The sequence below is a fragment of the Psittacula echo genome (genome assembly GCF_963264785.1).
Source record: "Psittacula echo genome assembly, chromosome: 2".
Taxonomy (NCBI): domain Eukaryota; kingdom Metazoa; phylum Chordata; class Aves; order Psittaciformes; family Psittacidae; genus Psittacula; species Psittacula echo.
In genome coordinates, this window is record NC_137737.1 from 11,077,734 (window position 1) to 11,098,604 (window position 20,871).

General features: G+C 40.9%; 1 protein-coding gene across 1 annotated transcript in view; it reads right to left on the reverse strand.

The window, feature by feature from the left end:
* Positions 1-20,871, reverse strand: part of HECW1 (HECT, C2 and WW domain containing E3 ubiquitin protein ligase 1) — a gene marked incomplete at both ends in the record, with an annotated part of 174,387 nt that overhangs the window by 42,045 nt on the left and 111,471 nt on the right. The window contains 5 exons of the mRNA XM_080611271.1: positions 4,935-5,069; positions 5,677-5,862; positions 8,667-8,788; positions 11,461-11,591; positions 17,057-17,207. Coding sequence (XP_080467397.1) covers positions 4,935-5,069; positions 5,677-5,862; positions 8,667-8,788; positions 11,461-11,591; positions 17,057-17,207 — 725 coding nt within the window. The remainder of the gene's footprint in view (positions 1-4,934; positions 5,070-5,676; positions 5,863-8,666; positions 8,789-11,460; positions 11,592-17,056; positions 17,208-20,871) is intronic.

Genomic DNA, 20,871 nt, shown 5'->3' on the forward strand with positions numbered 1-20,871 from the left:
TATGAAGATATAAAAAGCCATACAATGAGGTCTGTCAATCTGTCTTCAGTAAGTCATTACTTGCTGGGTAACTCTGTGGGGGTTTGTGCAAGATGAGAGGAATCCACCCCTCTTTCATGTGTGTTCCTCCAAAATACGGCCATGGGGAAGCCAACAGGGGAGCACTGCTACAAAATCAGTGTGAGGACACCCTGTATCAGGACAAGATGTGTTAGGAATTCAAATTGCCATTCTATTGGGCTAATAGCTGCTCCTTTCTCACTGCACAAATTGTAGTACTTGGCAACTGCTTCAGGAAGAAATTGCCCCTACTCCAATATTTTAAATGCTTAGCTCTGCATCCAAGCAAATGGTGCCAACCCATTTTCAGGAGTACGGCCAAATGCCAGGTCTTCCAACTGGATACAAATGAAAGCCGAGAAGACTGGCAAGTTGCCTTTGGAGCACATAAAGCATAAAACGTTTATATGTAACAAGATACCAGTCAATGCACTTGATACATGTCAATCCACAGGTTAAAAACTTTAAAATCTTAATGATTCTAATTAAACATACAGTAACTGAAAACACAAAACTGCCGAGAAAGGGCATGGTGAATGTTTCACTCCATCATTCAGTTATGATTTAACTTGCACTCATTTTATACTGGTGTGCTTCTGCTGACTGCAATACAGTTATTCCAGTGTCAGAGAGAACAGTCAGGCCACAGTATTTAATGGACTGATGTGCTAACCTTGGTCCAACCCTTCTCACCTTTAAACACAGGCAGAACTTTCAAGCAGGCCATACACAATTCACTAAGTCCCTCCGTGTTGTATCTTCTTCCTTTGCTTCACACACCCCCATGGGCCAACTGACACTGCAAGTCTAGCTCAGTTTTAAGCAGCTTTTGCCCTCTGGCCCAGGCATCCTTCTGAAAGGAAAACTGTCTACAGCCCACGAAAAGGAGCCTTCACTCCCCGCTTCCCTTCTTCCCAATTCTGGTTTAATAGCTAAAGTCATCTAGATTGCAGGAATTCAGTTCTGTATGCACCTTACCATAATAAATTGCACGTGCTGTGGTGCTGTCCTTCTCTTCGTCACCAGCATTAGGCATTGCTGATGCTGTGTTTGCATCATGCTCTTTACACACTTACACCTCTAAACAATTTTTCTCTGGCAAACAAGAGGAAAATTCCCAGCTGTCCAATTAACTTTCACTTTGCTAACATTCCTCTTTCCAATCTTTAGCTAACACAGTACAATTAACTGATTGCTGCAATTCAGTGTTTAATCACAAGCACGTTGTCTACTTTCTAATCGTATCATTTCATTTAGATAAGCACGTTATTGTCTAATTAAAAAAAGAAGAGTGACCCCTCTAATGATTTAGTGACCTGGTTCATCTAGAGCAGGGTAATCTGACAGGTTTATGGCAGGCTTAACAGCTTTGCAATAGATACTGGGATGTTGTAACTAGAGTGTAGAGTCCAAACTATCACAGGAGCCTTCCAATGATATAATAACCTTTCCTGGGTTTTATACCACTGCTGGATTTGAGAGGCTCCTGCCTGTTTGAATTCTGCTACTTGCTTGTTGTGGTTTGGGTCAGTAAGGAGATTTATATATTGCTGTATTCCACTACCTCCTCTGCTTTTCTTCCTAACCAGAAACTCTTGCCTCTCCATTATGGATGCCTGCTTCTTTCTTCTTTTTGCCTTTAAAATCCCTACCCTGTAATCATACATGTTCATTTCCATTGCAGATGGAAAGTCTCTTAGAGAGAATGGAAAGTGCTTCTGACCTGTTCTGTTTATAGCAGTGGCAGAAGGAAACAAAGCACTTGGTGACCTATGTTCTCCGATTTACTGGTGGCCAGTACAACTCCCTGAACTTTGCATTTCAAAAATCATGTAATCAAGAGAAGCATCAATCACCTTTTTCCTGTAAAAGATTGATACCTTAAAGAAGTGCTTAGGAAAGAATCCACAGCATTTTTGTCAAATACATGTATATAATACTATTTAATACCAAGAATCTACTCATGTGGATAGCAAAAGTTTTTAGAGAGCTCCTTCATTTAGGAGAATGCTTCAACATAAAGAAAAGCATAAATGTTACAGATTTATGAAATGGATGCTTTGTTGGAGTGAAACGGAGTACTATTATACACACAGCCATTTAAAAACACAGCTCACCATATGGAGATTGAGGGGAAAAAGGGCAGGTTTCATCTTCACTTGGCCTCTTAATAGTTGGGGTAAGCCTTGAACAAAAGTACTTGGAAGCAACAGTGAGCCTTCTATAGTAGCTATGCAATAGCTTTTTCTGTTCTCTACTGACAATGAATTTTAAGTGTCATAAAGCAAAGGAAACTGCCGTATCTGAGAAAGCATCTTTTTATGTTCCAGTGTTATGAGGGAGTTTTAAAAGTATATTTGAAATAATAAAAATCAATTCTTTATTAGTATTGCAAGGTTTTCTGTTCAGCACCATGGGTTATTAGGCAGGAATCAAGGCCACATTTTGATGAGCCAGAAGAATTTAGAAGATAGATGGGAGAGCTGGAGATTACCACTTTTACACCAGCACCACAGCCAATTCACTGCACTGCCCTAGGCAGGGAGCTTTGAAACTTGTTGGTGACTAAGATAAAACTGGCTTTTGCATGGTGTTTTGGCCTGAAAGTATGAAGAAATGGAGACCCAGTGCCCACAAAATCATTAGTTCCTATGGTTAGCTACTGTCACTGTATTTCAACCCTGCCTTATTTCGATTATTTTGGCTTTTTCTACCAAAACTCAGTTCTTGTAATGCCTATCCTCTCCTAGATTAAACAGATCTTTCTATCCATTTTTCAAGAATTCCAGACATTACATTCACTTTTTTGTCCACTGTTTAGTACCAAGATCACAATCTCTTAGAACCACCACCATTTCTTTAGGGTGACTCACCTAAGAGCCACTACCGAGTGTGTAAAGCCGGATATTTCCTTTTTCCCACTTTGGGCTCATCTGCTCTTTCCTCAGCTGATCAGTCAGTGTCACAAAGTCCCTGGGAAGTCCACATGAAACTGGCAACTCGCATTGGCACTTGAGCAGGATGCCAGGTGTGTGTGCCAAGGCAGGGAGTTTTATCTCTCATTACCTTGGCTCTCTTCTGTACCCTTCCTGGCACCCACAAGCTATCCTGACTGGAACTGCACTATTGTGCTCTCCTTCGGGCTCAACTGATATCTGCACATAATGTTCAAACCTTGTGATTGTCTTTCCTGGTTGTTCTTGCTGTCCTGGTGATGGATTCCAGAGGCCACACCACCTGCTCAGCAAAGAAACCAGCTGGACTGCAGACAGCTGACACATGGCCAGGACAAAGCCCCAAGTGTGTCCCCACAAACATGATTTATAGGATAAAAGCACATCCAAATAGACTTGGAAGAAACGTCATGGAACATGTGGCTCTTAATAAATGGGCTGAATGGGAAAGGGTCGTATCTTCACCTTGAAAATGATGGGCTTTTAGGCACCAATAAAAAGTCCTGGTAAAACAATGGGAGTCCTTCCAGTGGAGGAGTAGATACCTCCAGAGTGGAAGCTACTGATTATGACATGGGTGCAAAAGCACTGTGGGATCCGAGCCACCAAGATGGTGAGATGAAGGCGCCAGCACTGATGGCTCCCGAGACAGAAATCTGTTTCATTGGCTGATCATGCCAAATCAGTGGCCTCAATTAACAGTTTACAATTTCCCCAGAGAATCATTATTCAGAAGTATTCAATGCTTTTCACTTCCTCCCTTGTACTTGATATTTTGGTTTATTGTAAATTGTTCTCTGCCAGCCTTGACAGCACTTGCAAAACCAAGTGTATGTTTTGGCCTAGGTAACCTGAGTTGCCCAGTGGTGTTTCTGTCCGTGATATGGTGAAATTGTAAGCAAGCCCCAGGCAAGCATGGGCCCAAATATGAATCAGCATGTAGGTGACTTTCACATTCATGTCAATAGTTTAGTCACAACAGCAATACTAAGCTGCAGGCTGTTGGCAGATGGAAGTTGTTAAGTTGGTGAGAAGATGTGATTGAAACAGATCCATTGATACACTTCTATGTTCAGAAAATATGTTGCTGTGTTCACCTAAGATGGGGAAAATCTACTCAAGCTACTCATGCCTGCTTTGCCTTTGGTTCTGAAGTTCTGACCTGATCCCAACCCCATTTGGCAGTGGGAGGTGTTCAGGCTGGTCCTGCTGCAATAAATCTCAACGTTAACTTCACAAGCATTTCCCCAGATGTTTTTCTGGAAGAGGAAGATCTTTAATCTTTACTGCTGTTCAGCTTCAATCTTTACAGATGTTCAACTGTATGGATTTGCTACATGAAGAATCTGATTGCTGGTACTTTTTCCTCCTTAAATCCACAGTACAAACCCAGTATTTATGCTTCTATCAATCCTGCCCATGGCCCTCAATGATACAAATCACCCCCATGAAACACAGGAAAGATGTTTAATGTGGTTGAAAGCTAGGGAAGCAAACATCAACACACATTACTACCCTACTGCTAGGGATACCTTTTCAGAGCACAGTGTCACAGTGGTGAATGAAGAAACATCTGAAGCTGCTGAAGTAGCAGGCTATAAAAACAATGAATGACTTCACTTAAGCAAGACTAGGATGTCAAATACAGATTCTTCTTTTAAAATCTATTTTGTCATTATTTCACTTCCATTATTTAGTTTTACTTATTTCTTATTTTATTCTGAAAATAGTCAGAATATGAACCTGCATCACCAGCAAGCTCTGAGATAAACCCTTCAGAAAGAAAAAAATCCCTTACTTCCACTGGAAGATGAAAATCCACAAGACATTCTGTTTAAATGCATTTCAAAGATAAAGAGTGCTTTTAGTTCTACAGACGACTGCTGTCAAAAGGAACTGTATTAATACTAACACATTTACCTCTCCAGCGCTGTAGCTACGAAGTCGCTGAAGATGCTGCCTGTGAGTCAGGTGATTGGGGAGACGGCCATTCTGCAGAGGGATCCTGGGATCTATGAAGGTGGTAGCCCGGCTATTGTGGTCAACGAAGAAAGACTGAAACACAGGAGAACAATGTTTTTTTTGTAAGATGACTGGCAACACTGTGATGATATTGTAGGATCATAAAGTGAAAACCACTGGCTATTGTGTGTCACAAATACCTTGTTTAGGTACAGCCCATGGAAGACATCTGCAAATGACAGGACTTTCTTAGTCAAAGCTAGAATAGCCTTTGGCAAATACCTGAAGCTACGTAGGTCAAAATCATGTGTAACGACCATGTGGTAAACAAGAGAGAAGAGAATGGAACACTGCTTTAGCCTGTTTGGTGGTTCCAAAAGTCACTTAGCAAAGCGTCACTGGAGGCAGAAACCCTAAGCCAAATTTTGCAGTTATGATACATCTAAACTTTGGCTTAAACTATTCTTAATAGTCCAATGCTGGACACACACAAAATTCCACAGAAAGCTAGGGGGTCACCACTATACTTCAAAACATTTGTTCTTGACGTTTTCTCTACTTTTAAGATAACTGTGCCTGCTGCTTGTCTTGTTTAAACCAAACCTCCACAAATTTTGAGTCAAGAAGGAAGGAACCTTTGGTAATCACGTAGCCTGATGTGCTGTGTTAAACAAGCGATCCGTTTTGTTGGCACTCTTACCTTGCCCTGCTGGTCAGTTTTTATCTCCCAGCCACGAGGAAGCTCCAGTCGGGTATCAGCAAACATGTTGATAAAATTTACCAGGTCTCTGTTGTGCTGATAGCGCTCAAAATTGCGAGCATCTCTACGGATCTTCAGAATCATATGCTTCAAGCATGTACTGTTAGTGAAGACTCGATAGGCACTCTACGAGATGGAAAACAGAAGTGAGGAAAACCAGTTCTGATGTCAAAACAACATATTTGGTTATTTCATGGGACATATGCCCAAAGAACTGAAACAAATCCTGTTAGTGTCAAGAATCATTTCCATCTCATTGTTTTGATTTGAATGACTACTTTACATGAATACCCAGAATTAAGAAATGCAATCTGGAAAGTGAAATATCCCACATGTTATGCACAGTTCGCTTGTGCATAAATCGCCTTTCCAACGCAGTCCAAACAGACAGTGAGCTAAAACACCACACACTCAAGATGAACGAGTTGTGCCTATTTCAGTGCTTTCACTGGTCAATTCATGTGTGACTGGATGAAACCAGAAAGATGTAAAGATAGTTATGAATGTGTATTTATGCTATAATTCAAATCAAGATGCATGTGATAGGATTCATAAATTTAAGAGGACTACAGTGCAGATGTTTACACCTAAGCTTGCCACTTTATGGTCACTTCATAGCCACAAGACAGAAACAGACACTTTCAATTGTTTATTTCTGGAAGATATGAATCATTTCCTGCAAATAAGTATTTGTTTCTCCAATGACCACAAAGCATGTCAGATAGAGATATTTTCATGAATCAGATGAATGCCACCCCTCAGGCAGCTCGTTATATCTCATAGTGGTCATTAAATAACCTCCTAGAAGAACATGCCCTGGTGCAGTTCCAAGTAAGTTAGCGTTGATCTGGTTGCAGAATAAGGACCAAAGTGAACTGTATTTGTTGCCACAGTGTATTCAATAAAGCACAAACCACACTTTTTCTCATCTACATGCTACTCTTGGGATCTTTCACTTCAGGGGAAAAGCTCCACAAAACAAGGTAGGAAAGTTTACAAAAGCTTACCTCTAGAGAGAAAATGAGTGCATTGGTTCTGCTGGTCAGCCCGAAGGCTTTAATTACTCACTAGAATAATAAAGGATCACTGGAGGACTTGTGCCTCCAGCGAAGTGAGCCCCAGTGTGCACACCTGTAATCTGCCCAGAGAATCTGATCCAGCAGCTTTTAATTCTCAATTTCCCAGTACTTTTTAATGCATCTTATCCACTATAATGCACTAAACATTTGCAAATATTATCTTTATTATGTAAGGCTTTATCAGGGTGGTAGTGCTGAGAGGAGAATACTCCCTGTAGCACAGGGTCCCTAATTATGGCAAGGGTTGGTAAATGTTGTGAAATCACAGAGATAAAATCTCTGCCCTAAAGATATGACCTGGCCTATAACACGGGAAAGCTTCATGGTCACGAATGGGTAAGATCCCAGCCTACTCCACAACAGAAGTTGTATTTTGATCTCGTGTGTGATCAATGACTGTCTGAGTATCTCTTAGCTGCACTAAGGGAAACAAAAAACGTAATGCAGTTTTATCCCTCCATGGAAATAAAATACCTCAAAAATTAGAGCCTTTCCCTTTTAGTTCTAACTGTGGGATAATATTTTCCAATCCCCACTTCACTGGTATAATTAATAGCTTGAAATTTTAATAGGGGCTTGTGGTTAAAATATTACAACCCTGTTAAGCCAAAAGTTATATGGGCCATTATTCCTGTACAAGTGGAATCTATATGACCATTTGACAGATGTTTCAACAGATCATTCTAGCTCCCGTAGTAAAGACAACTTTATATAGCTCAAACTGAAGGCCTCTCTTAGCTTTTTTATTTCAGTGAGAAATAAAACCGGGATTCAGTCTCTTGTGAGCTGTTCCTCACACCACTATGGAATCAGTCGCCCATTTGGCAAAAACTATGCCAAATGAAAATGATACTGCTCCCAGCTGTAAATCATGAAACAGCAGCACATCAATGGAAGACATTATGTGCCCTCCGTCACCTAGTTCAGGTAATATCAGATGAGTTAATATATCCCTTCCTCTGTGGACTTCATGGGCAATAATCTCCGGCAGACGGAGATGGACAGCTGGCTTGAACCTGCAAAGCGCTACAGCCAAAACTTGATGCCTGTAGTTAGCAAAAGACCTCTGCTGACCAACTCCTGAAGTGCTCTGATTTCTTTTCCTTTCAAAAAGAAAGGTCATCCCTACCCAGAAATGGATGACTTTCCAAATATTCCCAAGTCTTGTGTAGATGCCTACCTGAGCTACATTCAAGATATGGAAAACTAGGACTGCATCTCCTTGCGATATTTCCCTATCTACTTCTTCCTGGTTGTCCTATCATTAAATTTTTACACTCTGCTCCAGGTTTGCAAGAAAAAATACAGATTTATTGCATTAATGGCAAAGGAAAAGTTATTTGAATTTCGAGAATTCATTTTCATTCTTGTCTTTTCCAAAATAGCTACACTGACTTAAAGTCAGTATTTCTTTCATTGCATTATGCCCACCTTATTCTCGGGAATGCAAACTGCATCAGTTAACACTGTTTTCTCTTTATTTCCTCGAGAGTTGGTGGTATCTGAGTGAGATTTCTCAGGAACATGGCTCTAAAGGTAACAACCTCACTCCCCACAGCAACAGACAACAGAATCAACCAAGCTGAAAGCAAGGGTTCCCGTTTATTCTGGAAGGATAACATTAATGAGATTCTCTGTACCAGGAAATTCCTGGTATGAGGCAGAATTCCAGCAAGAAAGTCCTTGGAGCAGCCTTCCTGTACTGTCCCCAACCTGGAATGGTGCTCAGAAAGAACAACTGAGCCTCGAACCATGCAGCTCAAATTCACTGTGCATCCTCCCTGCAGGCCTGGAGTGCAGCACCTGGATTCAGAAACCAGTAATGTGAGAGAGCAAATCATAATTACTCACATAGTTTGCATGCAGCACAGTGAAGAACTCAGGATTGGTGATGAACTTCACAGCTGGAGACTGCAGCAACAAGGTGATTTTTTGAGAATTCACAGGAGAAAGGGAACCTTCCCTCCTAATCTCTGGACAAAAAAAAACCAAACAAGCAGCAAAATCCTATTAAAGTAGTGGCAAGTGCAGTCTATTATTTAACCTTTAATAAATGGCTGGAAAAGTGATGGTATGAAAGAGTCACTATCCTGCTCAATGCACCTACCTTCTTTGTGTCTCCTAGACAAGTCTGCTGGCAAACCGGCACATTCCCCTTGTGGCTAATGGTGCAGTGCTTACAGTAGAAGGGCAGAAGCTGGACGTTTTTGTGTACTGTATGTTACAATACTCTGTGTCATATCTACTGCTGTCTCTAAATATCGATGTGATTGCAGCAGATTTACCAGCTGATTCAATTCAATACTGTCACCCAGGTCCTGACTGTTTCCTCCACTGCTGATTTTAGAGAGATCTGATTTCCCAATCTAGCCTAATGGGGTTTGCCAGCAGAAAGCATTTGGTAGCAAGACTGGGTTAAGGAAGCCCTCTGCTCAGCCACTCACATCCATGCTGGTGCTGCAAAGCATTGTCCTTTACTTGTAATTGCACTAGTTTTGGAAAGTTCATGGTTTTGGAGACTTGTACGGTCAAGAAAACAAAAACAGACACAAAGGGATTATTTTTAATCTGTATCAACTCATGAAGCACAGAACTGAGCATTTGAGAATGTAACTCTGTAGAGGTAGGAACTCCTTGACCAGAACAAAACTTGACTCCTTGATAGCCACCAGAAAATACTTCCTGCCATGGAATTATGGCTTGAGAGTGCAGTTCTGGTGTTTTCAGATACAAGCCAACTTTTATTTGTAGTCTGAGGAAGTCAGATGCAGACATTATCAACAGAATAAATATAGATTTTCATTTTTTCTTCCTGCTAGACACCTCACATTATTTTATCCACTTAAAACTGCAGACTGGATCCAGTGTTAAACTGTTGTAACTGAGTTACACTGATTTCTACTGGCTTGGATTTAAGTGCCTAAACTGTATTTCTTCTGCCACTTTCAGTTCAAAGGCAAACAGCAAATGTATCATACTGCAGCTTTTTCTTATTCTAGCGTGCTGACATCACTCTTGAATTTTTAATTCTTGGCATTTTATATAATACTGATTTCTTCTTCTAAAAGCAAAGTAATTACCTATAGCAAAACCAATTACTTAATCACTTAAGATGACATATATCATACTCATTAGGTCTTCAGGGTTAAAAAAGTGAATGTTACTTAATAAACTGACCTAAATACTTACTGGTAGCAATTCCTATTGACTTACTATTTTATTATGTAGGCTACGATAGTAAGTGATTATATGTGTTACAAGTAATGACTGCATTGCTTATAAGTTAAATACTAATAATACAATGTGTACCTCCTTTCCATTTCACACAGAGAACTGGATTCTCCCTATAAAATCCAGTGTAGGTAAAAGGCTGCCATAAATTGCAGTACAAAGGATTGTAAGGAAGCTTTGAATATCAAACTTTAAACAGTCTTGGACAAAACTGATTTTCAAGCTAAAAATACCTAATAGATCAGAAAAATAAACAGGCAAAAATGAGTATTTTTCTGAACTTGTTAAAAAAAATTAGAAGTTCACTGTTTCTCGGTGTAATTCTTCCTATTCAAAATGGAACATCAAGAAAACTCAAGGAGATACTGTGCTGGTTCTTTCCCTTTGCCAATGCTATTTACAGAGGGATGGCAAAAGGATGGCAAGAAGTCAGACTTCCAGCAGACAACACAGAAACCAAAGTTAGGTGGAGGTGAAAATAATCCAAAGGAAGAGAACTGGCTGCTCATTTTGGTGATAAGAGTTCTCAAAGCAGACAGCTATTTTTGCATGTCCACAAGTTGCAAAGCAGGCACTATAGTGATTGCTGGTGTTTCTTACCTGAAAAACTTGGGCTATGGTTTCACAGATGGTTTAAGAAAATAGGACTACCACCAAAAGGAGTAGGAGTTCCCTGCCATTCCATCCTGCCCTGGGTACATATTCTCTTCTTTGTAGTGCCACTCATTCTTATCTGGTCACCTAATGAGCCAGATGAAAGAACCAATCTGGCTATAAACAAGGTCAATTACAAGGAACAAAGCCTTTTTCATGCAGATCAGTTCTCTGCTCTGGTATGGGGTCCTGTCAGGTAACTTAGTGACGAGCAAAAAAAACCAGCTGTGCCTCCTTCAGTGGCAGCCCACACTTACTTACATCAGCTCCGGGATATCACAAAATTGCAGCTTTAAACCCACAAGTATTTCATACTTGATGCCAGAGTTGCTGCAGGTGAAACCACACGGGCATATGTGGCAGTTCAGAAGCCATGCCCGGAGAGAATGAACTGCAATGCCCTAAGACAAAAAAGTCACACTGCAGCAAAAACAAGGCAGGGCTGGTTTTACAACTACTAAGGTATAAAAACCAGATGTCTCTTACATTTTAATTTCAAATAGCCCTTTACTAAAGTAAAAATACTGTGTCTGTCTCAGTAGCTGTTAAAAACAATTGAGGCCCTTTGTATCTAGCTTCATACCTGTAGCTTCAGATCTAAAACCTGCAGCTTCAAGTCTAAACTTCTTTTCTTTTAACTAGATCTTGTAATCCAGTACAATAAAGTTCCAGTCTCCCACGGAAATGCAGATTTTCTCAGAAGTGAATACCACCATTGAATGGCACTGAACATACATCACTCCAACAGCTTCCCCCATACCTGAGCTTTGCTGGGAAGGCTCTGCCTCAGAGTCACTTCCTCCTCCGGTGGGAACTCTCTCCACCCTGTTGTTTACTACAGCATCATCTTCAGTCCGCTCTGTGGCAATAGTTCGCTGGATATTTTGGTACCTGCATACATTCAGAGAAAGGAGCAACACGCTTTAGTTAACAGAAGAGCTTTCTGGTGCCTTCTCCCTCAACAATCAACACTGGTTTTGAATAACTCCCATAATTCTATCTTGAGCATACAACAGAGTAAGGGTATATCCAATTGTTCTCCTTCAACTGATGTAGCTACTCACACTTGGGACAACCATTTCTCTGCTAATATGACCTTTTGCACTGACTGACAAATAGCTACAGAGAGTACAAAGCAAGGAATACTCAAAGGTCAAATTTAGACAGGTATTTAGGCTACAGGTTGCTACAAGGCTTCCCTTTAAAACATCTGGATGTCTGGAACCTGAATCTACTGGTGGATTATGGTTCCCCCCACATTTAGTCTTATGGTAGCATAACCAACGAAGTAAGGATCAATCCTGTGATGCACTGAGTACCCTTAAATCTTATGACAATGTTGGACACACATGTTCATCCCTAGAAAGGTAAAGGTTATTAAGAGTGTTCGCAAAATGTGTATTATGATATCGAACAGCCAGCAGTTGGGAACACTTCCATTTTAGCAGGCAATATGGAGTGTAAACTAGTAGGTAGTGTGATCCCAAACAGCTACAATCTCACTGATATGACAACCACAGGAGAGTAGGATGTAACACATGAGCTGAGTGAACAGTGTGAGGATGTGCTATGTTGGAAATCAGTGGGCTTGGGCATTTAGCTTGTACGTTGACTAGTTGCAGAGCAAGGAAGAGGAAAAAATATAGAGATACGAAAACAACAGTGAGGAGGATGACAGAAGAAAATGCCCTAAAAAACCCTATTGTGGCATTTCCATACTAATCATGGAACTAACTGGCACATTAGTTGATGTCAGTGGGACTGATCATAATCTTAGGGATGAGCCCAGTCCTAAATACCAAGCTCATGAACAAAGTATGTACATGGCTGTGGGAATAACCTGGAGTATTTTGAATCTGCACTGCACAAAACAAGTTCTAGTTAACTTGTTCACTCAGACAGATTAGTAAGATGAGAGATCAAGATTTCTTTGGTTCTACTGACAAGCTATGAATATAAGTCTTATATATTGAATAAAAGAATATATTTTATATACAGAGACAAAGACAAGCAAAAGAAAGCAGCATAAAGAGAAAGAAAAGAAAGAAAATAGGCACTCTTAATCATTTTAATTAGGTTTATTACACCCTAGTATTTTTAATCCTTATTTCTGGATTGCATTTCCATATGTATATAGACCAGAATAGCTTTACTGCCTGCATTTAATCTGATCTAGCATTGCTTGTCTCTCATTTTCCTGTCTTACACTCTTTTTACTTTCCTCAGCTCAAGTTCTGACTTACAAATTGCACTTCCTTTCTCTCTCTTTATTAATGCATGCTTTATTCCAAATCAGAAGCTAGTCAGGAGTTAGCTCCTCAAAGTGCAAGGGATCATTAAAGACAAGCAGTTAGGATTTGGCTTTTGCATCTCTCAACAGACATCATCTCCAGTAGCTCTCTGCAAGCCAATCTTGGGCAGATGGGCTGGAGATAATTAGGAGAAATCATTAAAGTTTTAATAGATATATTCTAAAGCTTTCACAGTACTATGTGTGTCCCCAGTACTCAAAGTCATGTGAAGCTACATTTTGTGTATATTCTGACAGTTTAAGTAAACACCCATCTTCACAAGGCAACTCTGATAACAGGTTTCACAACAGCATGAAGTTACTGAAGCTTTAAACCCTCTGCTTTAGACCTATGTTTTACATTTTTATTCACTTGACTGCAGGCAGTTGAATGAACTTTCCATTCCAGCACCCTCCAGTTTTACAACACCCACACGCAACAGAGAGGGAAGGAAAAAAAAAGGAGTTCATATAATCAAGGGATATAAGCACAAATATAAAAACAACCTTGTAGATTCAATTTAATTAGATGGTAGAAAATCCCTATTGGCAAACCTTACAGAGTAACACTAGCTGTATGCCAACAAAAGGCTACACTTTTCTTTTGGGTCTCTATACTATAAAATAAACTTATATAAATACCAGAAAATGCCAAAGTCATTGGAGAAAACATTGAAAGTGCAAAAGTTATGGGAATGCCTCTGGAAATTGCAGTCTCCTATCAAAATGATTGTGTGGATGTCTTATAACTATTCGGGTTACCATTTATCATGTTACTTAGTACCTTTTAGATTAATGCAAAGACACATCTAGACGTACACATGCTGCAAAGCATCTTTCCAACAGAGCTTGAACAAAAGGCTGTTATCTGGTTTGCTAATAAGTCAAGTAGTGCCATAGAAAATGAGCAAGAGTCTTTAAAATAAGAAGTATGGCTGTCTTCTTGGAGTTTGCCTAACACCTGGATTCCAGTTTTGCATTCTCTGTATACTCAAGTGGCTAGTACAACTAATGGGAGCACAGAAGGAAAGCAGGACTAGGCTCAATCACAGCTGTAGGGTTTATTTTCTTCAAGCTGAGTTTCCAAAGCTTTGTGGTTTTGGCTGAGCTGGAAATACCAAGCTTCCTTGTAATATTTTGGTCTTTCCATTCCCTTCCACAAATAAAATCAGGAAGCTGGAAAGCGAGTAGACTGGTTTAAAAAGAAAAGTCGCCAAGCTTTCTCAAACTGCTAAGTGATCCTGAGTCCAAATTTTGTTTGAGGTTAGAGCAAAAGTTCAGGCTGCTGCTAATTCTATCAGCAAGGTCTATGCTTGCTGTTGCCTCACCTAAAATGATTCTCAGGTACATCTGCTGAAGAACATTTCAAATAATGAAGTTTTAAATACAACAAAACAGTATTTCTAAAACGAGTGCTTAAAACAAAGCCCGATCCTCCACAGTGCTGACAATAACCATTTATGAAAAGGGGTTTTCCTCACAATCCTGAAATCTGGAGACATGAAAAAATTGAAATTAGTTTTAGGACAACAATAATTGAAAAACTTACAGCAGCCACATTGAAAACACAGCAGTGACTTGCCATTGGACAAACACTCAAGAGATCTAGTATGAATCTCTTACTAGAACCTTAGGAACTGTTCCCAACCATGGGAACAATAGGAGACCTCTGTATTCAACCTCTCAAATCAACTAACTCTTTGGAAGACGTTAGAGAATCATCAGCTTTCTTCCTCTGTCCCAGGAAGCCACAACAGTTCATGTTAAATAAGTTGCAAAGTGCTTAGTCTCCAATGGAACACAGGTAAGGAGAGATATGTCACTGCTGAAAACGCTTTACACTCCTCACTTTGCAATTGGATATGTGAATACTAAAACTAGACAGATTCAAAGGTCAGTCTCATTAACTGTGAATTCCCAACCTAAACCCATGCTAATCAAGTCATAATCATGAAGGCCAGGCAGCCTACATGAAAACGTGGAATAATCCATTTTGAAGCAAGGAGGTCACAAAGACAAATGTGATTAACCTGCTTTAACTAAAAGAATGGTAAATTCCCATGCAGACTCTCTCAAGCACTTATTCCTTTCCTGGCTGTGCTGCACTTACATGAGTCCAAACTCAAAAGAATAACCCAAACCAAAAAAACAAAACCCACCAAACAAAAAAGTTGATGCATGTCAATCATGGGCTGGGCTGCATCAAAAGGAGTGTGTCCAGCAGGTCGAGGGAGGGGATTCTCCCGCTCTGCTCCACCCTGAGACCCTCCCTGCAGTCCTATGTCCAGCTCTGGGGGCAACAACACAAGAGAGATGTGGAGCTGTTGGAGCAAATCCAAAGGAGGCCACAGAGATGCTGCGAGGGCTGAAGCAGCTCTGCTCTGGAGCCAGGCTGAGAGAGCTGGGCTGGTTCAGCCTGGAGAAGAGAAGGCTCCTTAAAGGGAGACCTTAGAATAGCTCCACTGCCTAAAGGGGCTACAAGAAACCTTGAGGGGGACTTTGGACAAGGGCCTGTAGGGACAGGACAAGGGGGAATGGCTTTAACCTGACAGAGGGGAGACTGAGATTAGACATTGGGAAAAAATTCTTCCCTGTGAGGGTGCTGAGGTGCTGGCACAGGGTGCCCAGAGAAGCTGTGGCCGCCCCATCCCTGGTGGTGTTCAAGGCCAGGTTGGACAGGGCTTGAGCAACCTGCTCCAGTGGAAGGTGTCCCTGCCTGTGGCAGGGGATTGGATCTGGATGAGCTTTGAGTACCTTCGAACCCAAACCATTCTATGATTCCATGTCCAGAACAGAGCTTTGTGTAGCAGATAATTTGCTTAAGTGGTAGCCAAATAGTCTGAGCTTTGACACAGCCCAAATCCCTCTCAAAGACAAATGCTAAATGACAGAAAAGTCATGTAAATCCCCTAAAAAAAGCTACATTAAATATTCATTTTAGTGTGTCTTCTGCAAGACATAACACATTATGAAATGCTGTCCAAAATAATGAATTTTGGTGAGAAAAAAAGGAGAAATTCTTCAAGAGTGTGTTTATGGTGCCAACATAACCTGCTACACAACCCCTTCAAGAGGGCTGGCTTGCTCTCTACAAGTTGCATTAATTTTCTAGTTGTTGTCACTTAGGGCCCAGTTCTCCTCACACGCAGTAACACCCAAACTATACTGCACCCTTTTCAGAGTACTTTGAAACTGCATCCTTTTCTCATCTGTGGATCTTCCTCTTAGAATAGAAAAAAGACCAAAAAACTTCCGTGGCCTTTTGTGTGCTATAATTACAATATAATTTCTGGTTTACTTGTCTTTTTCTAGAAACTGTACCATTACAGTAAGCAGGGAATTAAAAAAATCCTTTTCTGAAGTAAAAAAGGAAGACTTTTGACCAACTGTTTATTTTTTCTCTTTCCTCTTAAATTCAGTCTCAAAAACAAAGATGAAAAAGAAATGATAAACAACCTATGTGTGGACTACTTAAAAGGAAAATATTCCCTGTGTTAAGAGATATCTCAGCCATCTTAGAATGAACTGACAGATTTACAGGCCCCAGTGTAACACTAAGCAGACCTGTCTACATCTAGACACGTGTACAGTCCTATTAGAGCAGTGCTCTGTCCTAGAAAAGGAGACAGACCTTTCAACAGGCCTAATTAGCTTGAGCAGAAATGACACACTGATACAGCAACACTATTTCAGTGACAGCTCAGAAACCTCCACAGCGTAGCAGTAGATGCTGACCCATCAGTAGCACTCTTACAGTTAAACAGCAAAAGCAACTCCATCGTTTGGAAGAACGCTCCCTTCTCTTCTGGGAGTCAGTTCAAAAAAGATTTCCAAAAGGCTCTCTCTGCTCTTTGAAATGTTTTGCAACATCTTTCACTCAACAGCACTTCTCATGTGGGCAAGCTTGGGTACCAGACACCCACAGGAAGGTAAAAGAGACCAGCAGTAGGGACAGGAAGAACGCACGTTGGACTTTGACAAGAAGGAAAGATAAATCGTCAGGGAGCCAATGCATTGCACTGGGGAGCACAGATCTCAAGGGAGTAATATAGGTGCAAATGCTCACCGCCGGTTCAGCTGCTCCATTTGCTGGATGGAGCCAGATCTGTGGATCCCATCTGGTGTTGCCGCAGTTGTGGGGCGCTGCCATGTGGTGGTTCGGTTGACGTGATCCACGTAGAACACCCTCCCGTGGCTGTCTATCCGAGCTTCCCAGTCTAGGGTTGGAAAAAAGGAAGGGGTTATGCTGTCAGTGTGATACCTTCCAGAAAACTTAACTGTGGGAGATATATATATATACACACACATACATGTACACAGACAGGGTATATACACACAAGAGATACCATATATATAGTTTACATGCGTGCAATATATATCATGTGTATATAGTCAAAGTATATATTCAAATGTGTATATATACTATGCGCTTGTCTATATATATGTATAGGCACCATATGCACATACATAAATATTTCGCACACAGCACATAGGTAGCCTATGGAGTTCACTACCATAGACTATAAAAACCAAGTGGCCCCAGTTTTTAAAGGGTAGATAATGTTACAATTAGTAGTACTAGTGAGCTGGATTGATTACAAGTTGGGGTAGCCACACAGAACCAACCCCTAGTGGAAAAGGATTACATCAGAGCTAATATGTCAAATCCCGTGTGTTCTTTTTTGCTCTGTTTCAGAACAAATGTGTTTCATTTCTCTCTCTTTTTATAAAGTGGCTTCGAAGGATACCATAAAATTAAAGGCTCTCCTGAATACTGATCAAAGCCTGGTTGGACATATCCTGAGAAATCTCTCTAAACAGATGAGTATCATAAATCTATTGCTCTGATGGATGCAGAGTAGACTGAAAGTCTGCAGCATAATATTGAGCCTTCCATCATTGTCGTCTCCTTCTAATGTTTATGTTGTCCCATGACTGAAAACTAAGTTATTTGGTACATGATGGCTTCTGGAAAATGGTAATGTTGATAAAAAAAAGTAGTTTTTGGAACAGGAGAAATTCAGGAATGAGTTAGCTAGCAAAGTCACATATCAAATTGGTTGGAATGTATGGAATAGTGATATAAATTCAACTTGCTAGCTTCATAGTTTTACATGATTCATCAGCTGATGATGGAGCTATGTAAATATATGCACATACTTTCTACATGTGTTTATATACAAACCTCACTCACATTCACACACAAATGCACATATGGTGATTACCTCTGGGGGCAAACACTTCATCTTATTCCCATGTTCTTACTATGATACCCTTATCCCTGATGAGTCCACTTTTTCTATGGATCAAATTCAGGATCAGCTGGATTTCATACTTTGTGTATTTTATCTCCTACAATCTAAGAGTAGGACTGAAGTTCTACCTCTTCCTGCTGTATCTGGAAATGTACCCTTCATGACCAGCTCTCATCCCCTGAATGCTGGCCCTGGCTAAACTCAGTTTCCGTACCTGGGCTGGTCCCAGCCGAGTGCAGGCTGTGTGAATTTTATGGCTGGCTGCCCCTGGCATGTTAATACCACAAACCTTAAAAGAGGGGCACTGGGAGTCCTTGGGGGCATTTTCTGTAAGACTCTGACACAGTAACAGCCATATGCACATGCATTATTTCTTTCAAAGCTCTCTGGAAGTACCTGACTCCTTACAGACACAAAACCTACAGTTAAGCAGGTACACACACCGTGTCTCACTGTGAACATCACAATATAACTTTCAGGAGAGGACTCCCTCTTCCTCCCACAGGTAAAGATTTCCAAGGATAGTGCAGCTGTTTCAAGAACAAGATCAAAGCTTTGTGAAAACAATGTCTAAAACATAAGACCGTGAAAAACAGCACACCAACAGATGCACGCTGAAGGAAATCAGACTGACACATAAGGCAGGCTGAAGGCCAGAGCTTTGCTGAGCACACTGTCACTGGCGGCACGTGTACCACTGTCGGTGGGAATGGTCCTTCTGAAGCTATGCATTATCTGCAGTATCCTCAAGGAAATAATCTTGGCCAGAACAAAGGTGACATGATCTACCTTAACATCACAAAGATATTCGTTTTCCTTGCTGTTTTATGGCAAAGGATAAATCCTTCACCCTCTGCTATTGCAGTATACATGTAAGAAGTTGAGAATAATAAAGGTTGACGGATAATTAGAAGCTTGTAGGCAATGCTGCAGATCTACACTCTAGACAGTCTACACGGAAAACACTAACTGGTCATATTGGTCCAAAGTCTGCTGATGGACATTTAGTAAGAATAATACTACCCAATTACACAGTCAAACAAGGGATTCTCCTAATCCAGCCCTGTGCATGACCGGCTCTAGAGGCAATGTAGCAGTCTCTCTCTTATTAAATGCAACTCAAAGTTCCTAAGCGCCTAAGCACAGTACTTGGAAATCTAGGAGCAATGAAACTTGTCCAGAGCTTGGAGGTCACAGTGAAAACATCAGGCCAGGATCACACAGACTGGACCACAACTTCAGGAAGATGATCTCTTGGATGTATCAGACATCCAGCAGTGGTCTGTACAGACAAGAACTGAACCTATCAGTGAGTGCTGCTTTATTCATTGCTTTATGTGTATATACACCTGAAACCATGGGCTGACACTTGCATTGGCATGCTCAAATATTAGGAACTGCGTGTCACGTGGCTTTTGAGAAACCTGCAGCAGTATTTCTCATCAGCTGAACCAATTCTTCTCCTGGTCCCCCGGTAAGGCTGTCAGAGGGTGGCAGGAGCACTTTCTGCCTGCCCACAAGAGAACCTGCAAGTCACACAAGTCACTGAAGCTGCATACGCTACCACATTTGTGGACAGATGGATACCTGCACAGAGAGACAAACATGCTGACAGGTGAACCGACAAACAGAACTCTGCTGCTGAGCTGTGCTCAAGTCCCTTCATGCTACTTCAGGGGCACAGGGGATGAAGGAAGCAGCCAAATCTCCTCAGGGTCTTTTGTTTGTTTTTCAGGCAAGTAAGACTGTGACTGCAACACAGACCAACCTGCATCTAACCTTCAGAGTCAGAACACGTTGGAGCACAGGGCTGGGGACAGGACACTGCTGGTTCTGTTCTCCATCAGCCCAGTCATATTTCACAGCAGCCTCTGAAGCCACTCTGATTTGTACCAGAAGACACAACTTTTTCTTCTGGCAGTACCACAATCCTGGCAGGGCAAAGTAAATACACTGTCTTTCCCTTTCCAAGCTCAGCCACACCTTCAGCAAAGAGCACCTCTAAACTGGGCACATGTATTTTTCTTGGCCTCAGTTCTGTAGGGTTTCCAGCAGTACTGGCAAACACACACATAATAAGGGGTGACTAATAATGCCGTCATGAGGCTGTACAAACTCTGAAAATCTCTCAATCTTGTATAGACCTTTGCATTCAGACTGGCCATTATGATATTCCCCCACAAAAAATGAACCTGTTCTAACTTACTTTCCTACGTAACACTGTCGGAAACCCCAACTGTTGTGGGGTTATGATGAAACAAAGTTACTAAGAAAACTATTCAAAAGACAAAGAAAACTGTCCAGAAGGTTCTCCATGACCAAAGTAAAACCAGTCAATTTGCTGAACTTGCAGCACTGGCAAATCATCTTCAGCTCTATTTATGGGCAGAAGTGAATGCTGCACGTGAGGAGTAAGCCAGGTTTGATCATACAACCTGGCTTAAAAACGTTTAAAATACAAAGTTTCTTCCTTTCACATGATTGAAGAACTATTTATCTAGGACTAAGAGGCATTAACGGCACTGAGATACCGATACTGAATGCTAGAATAAGAAACATTTCTAGTTTAAAGCTATAGTTAATATTTTGAAATGACCTTAAAACTTCATGAAGAGTTTTTTGAAAC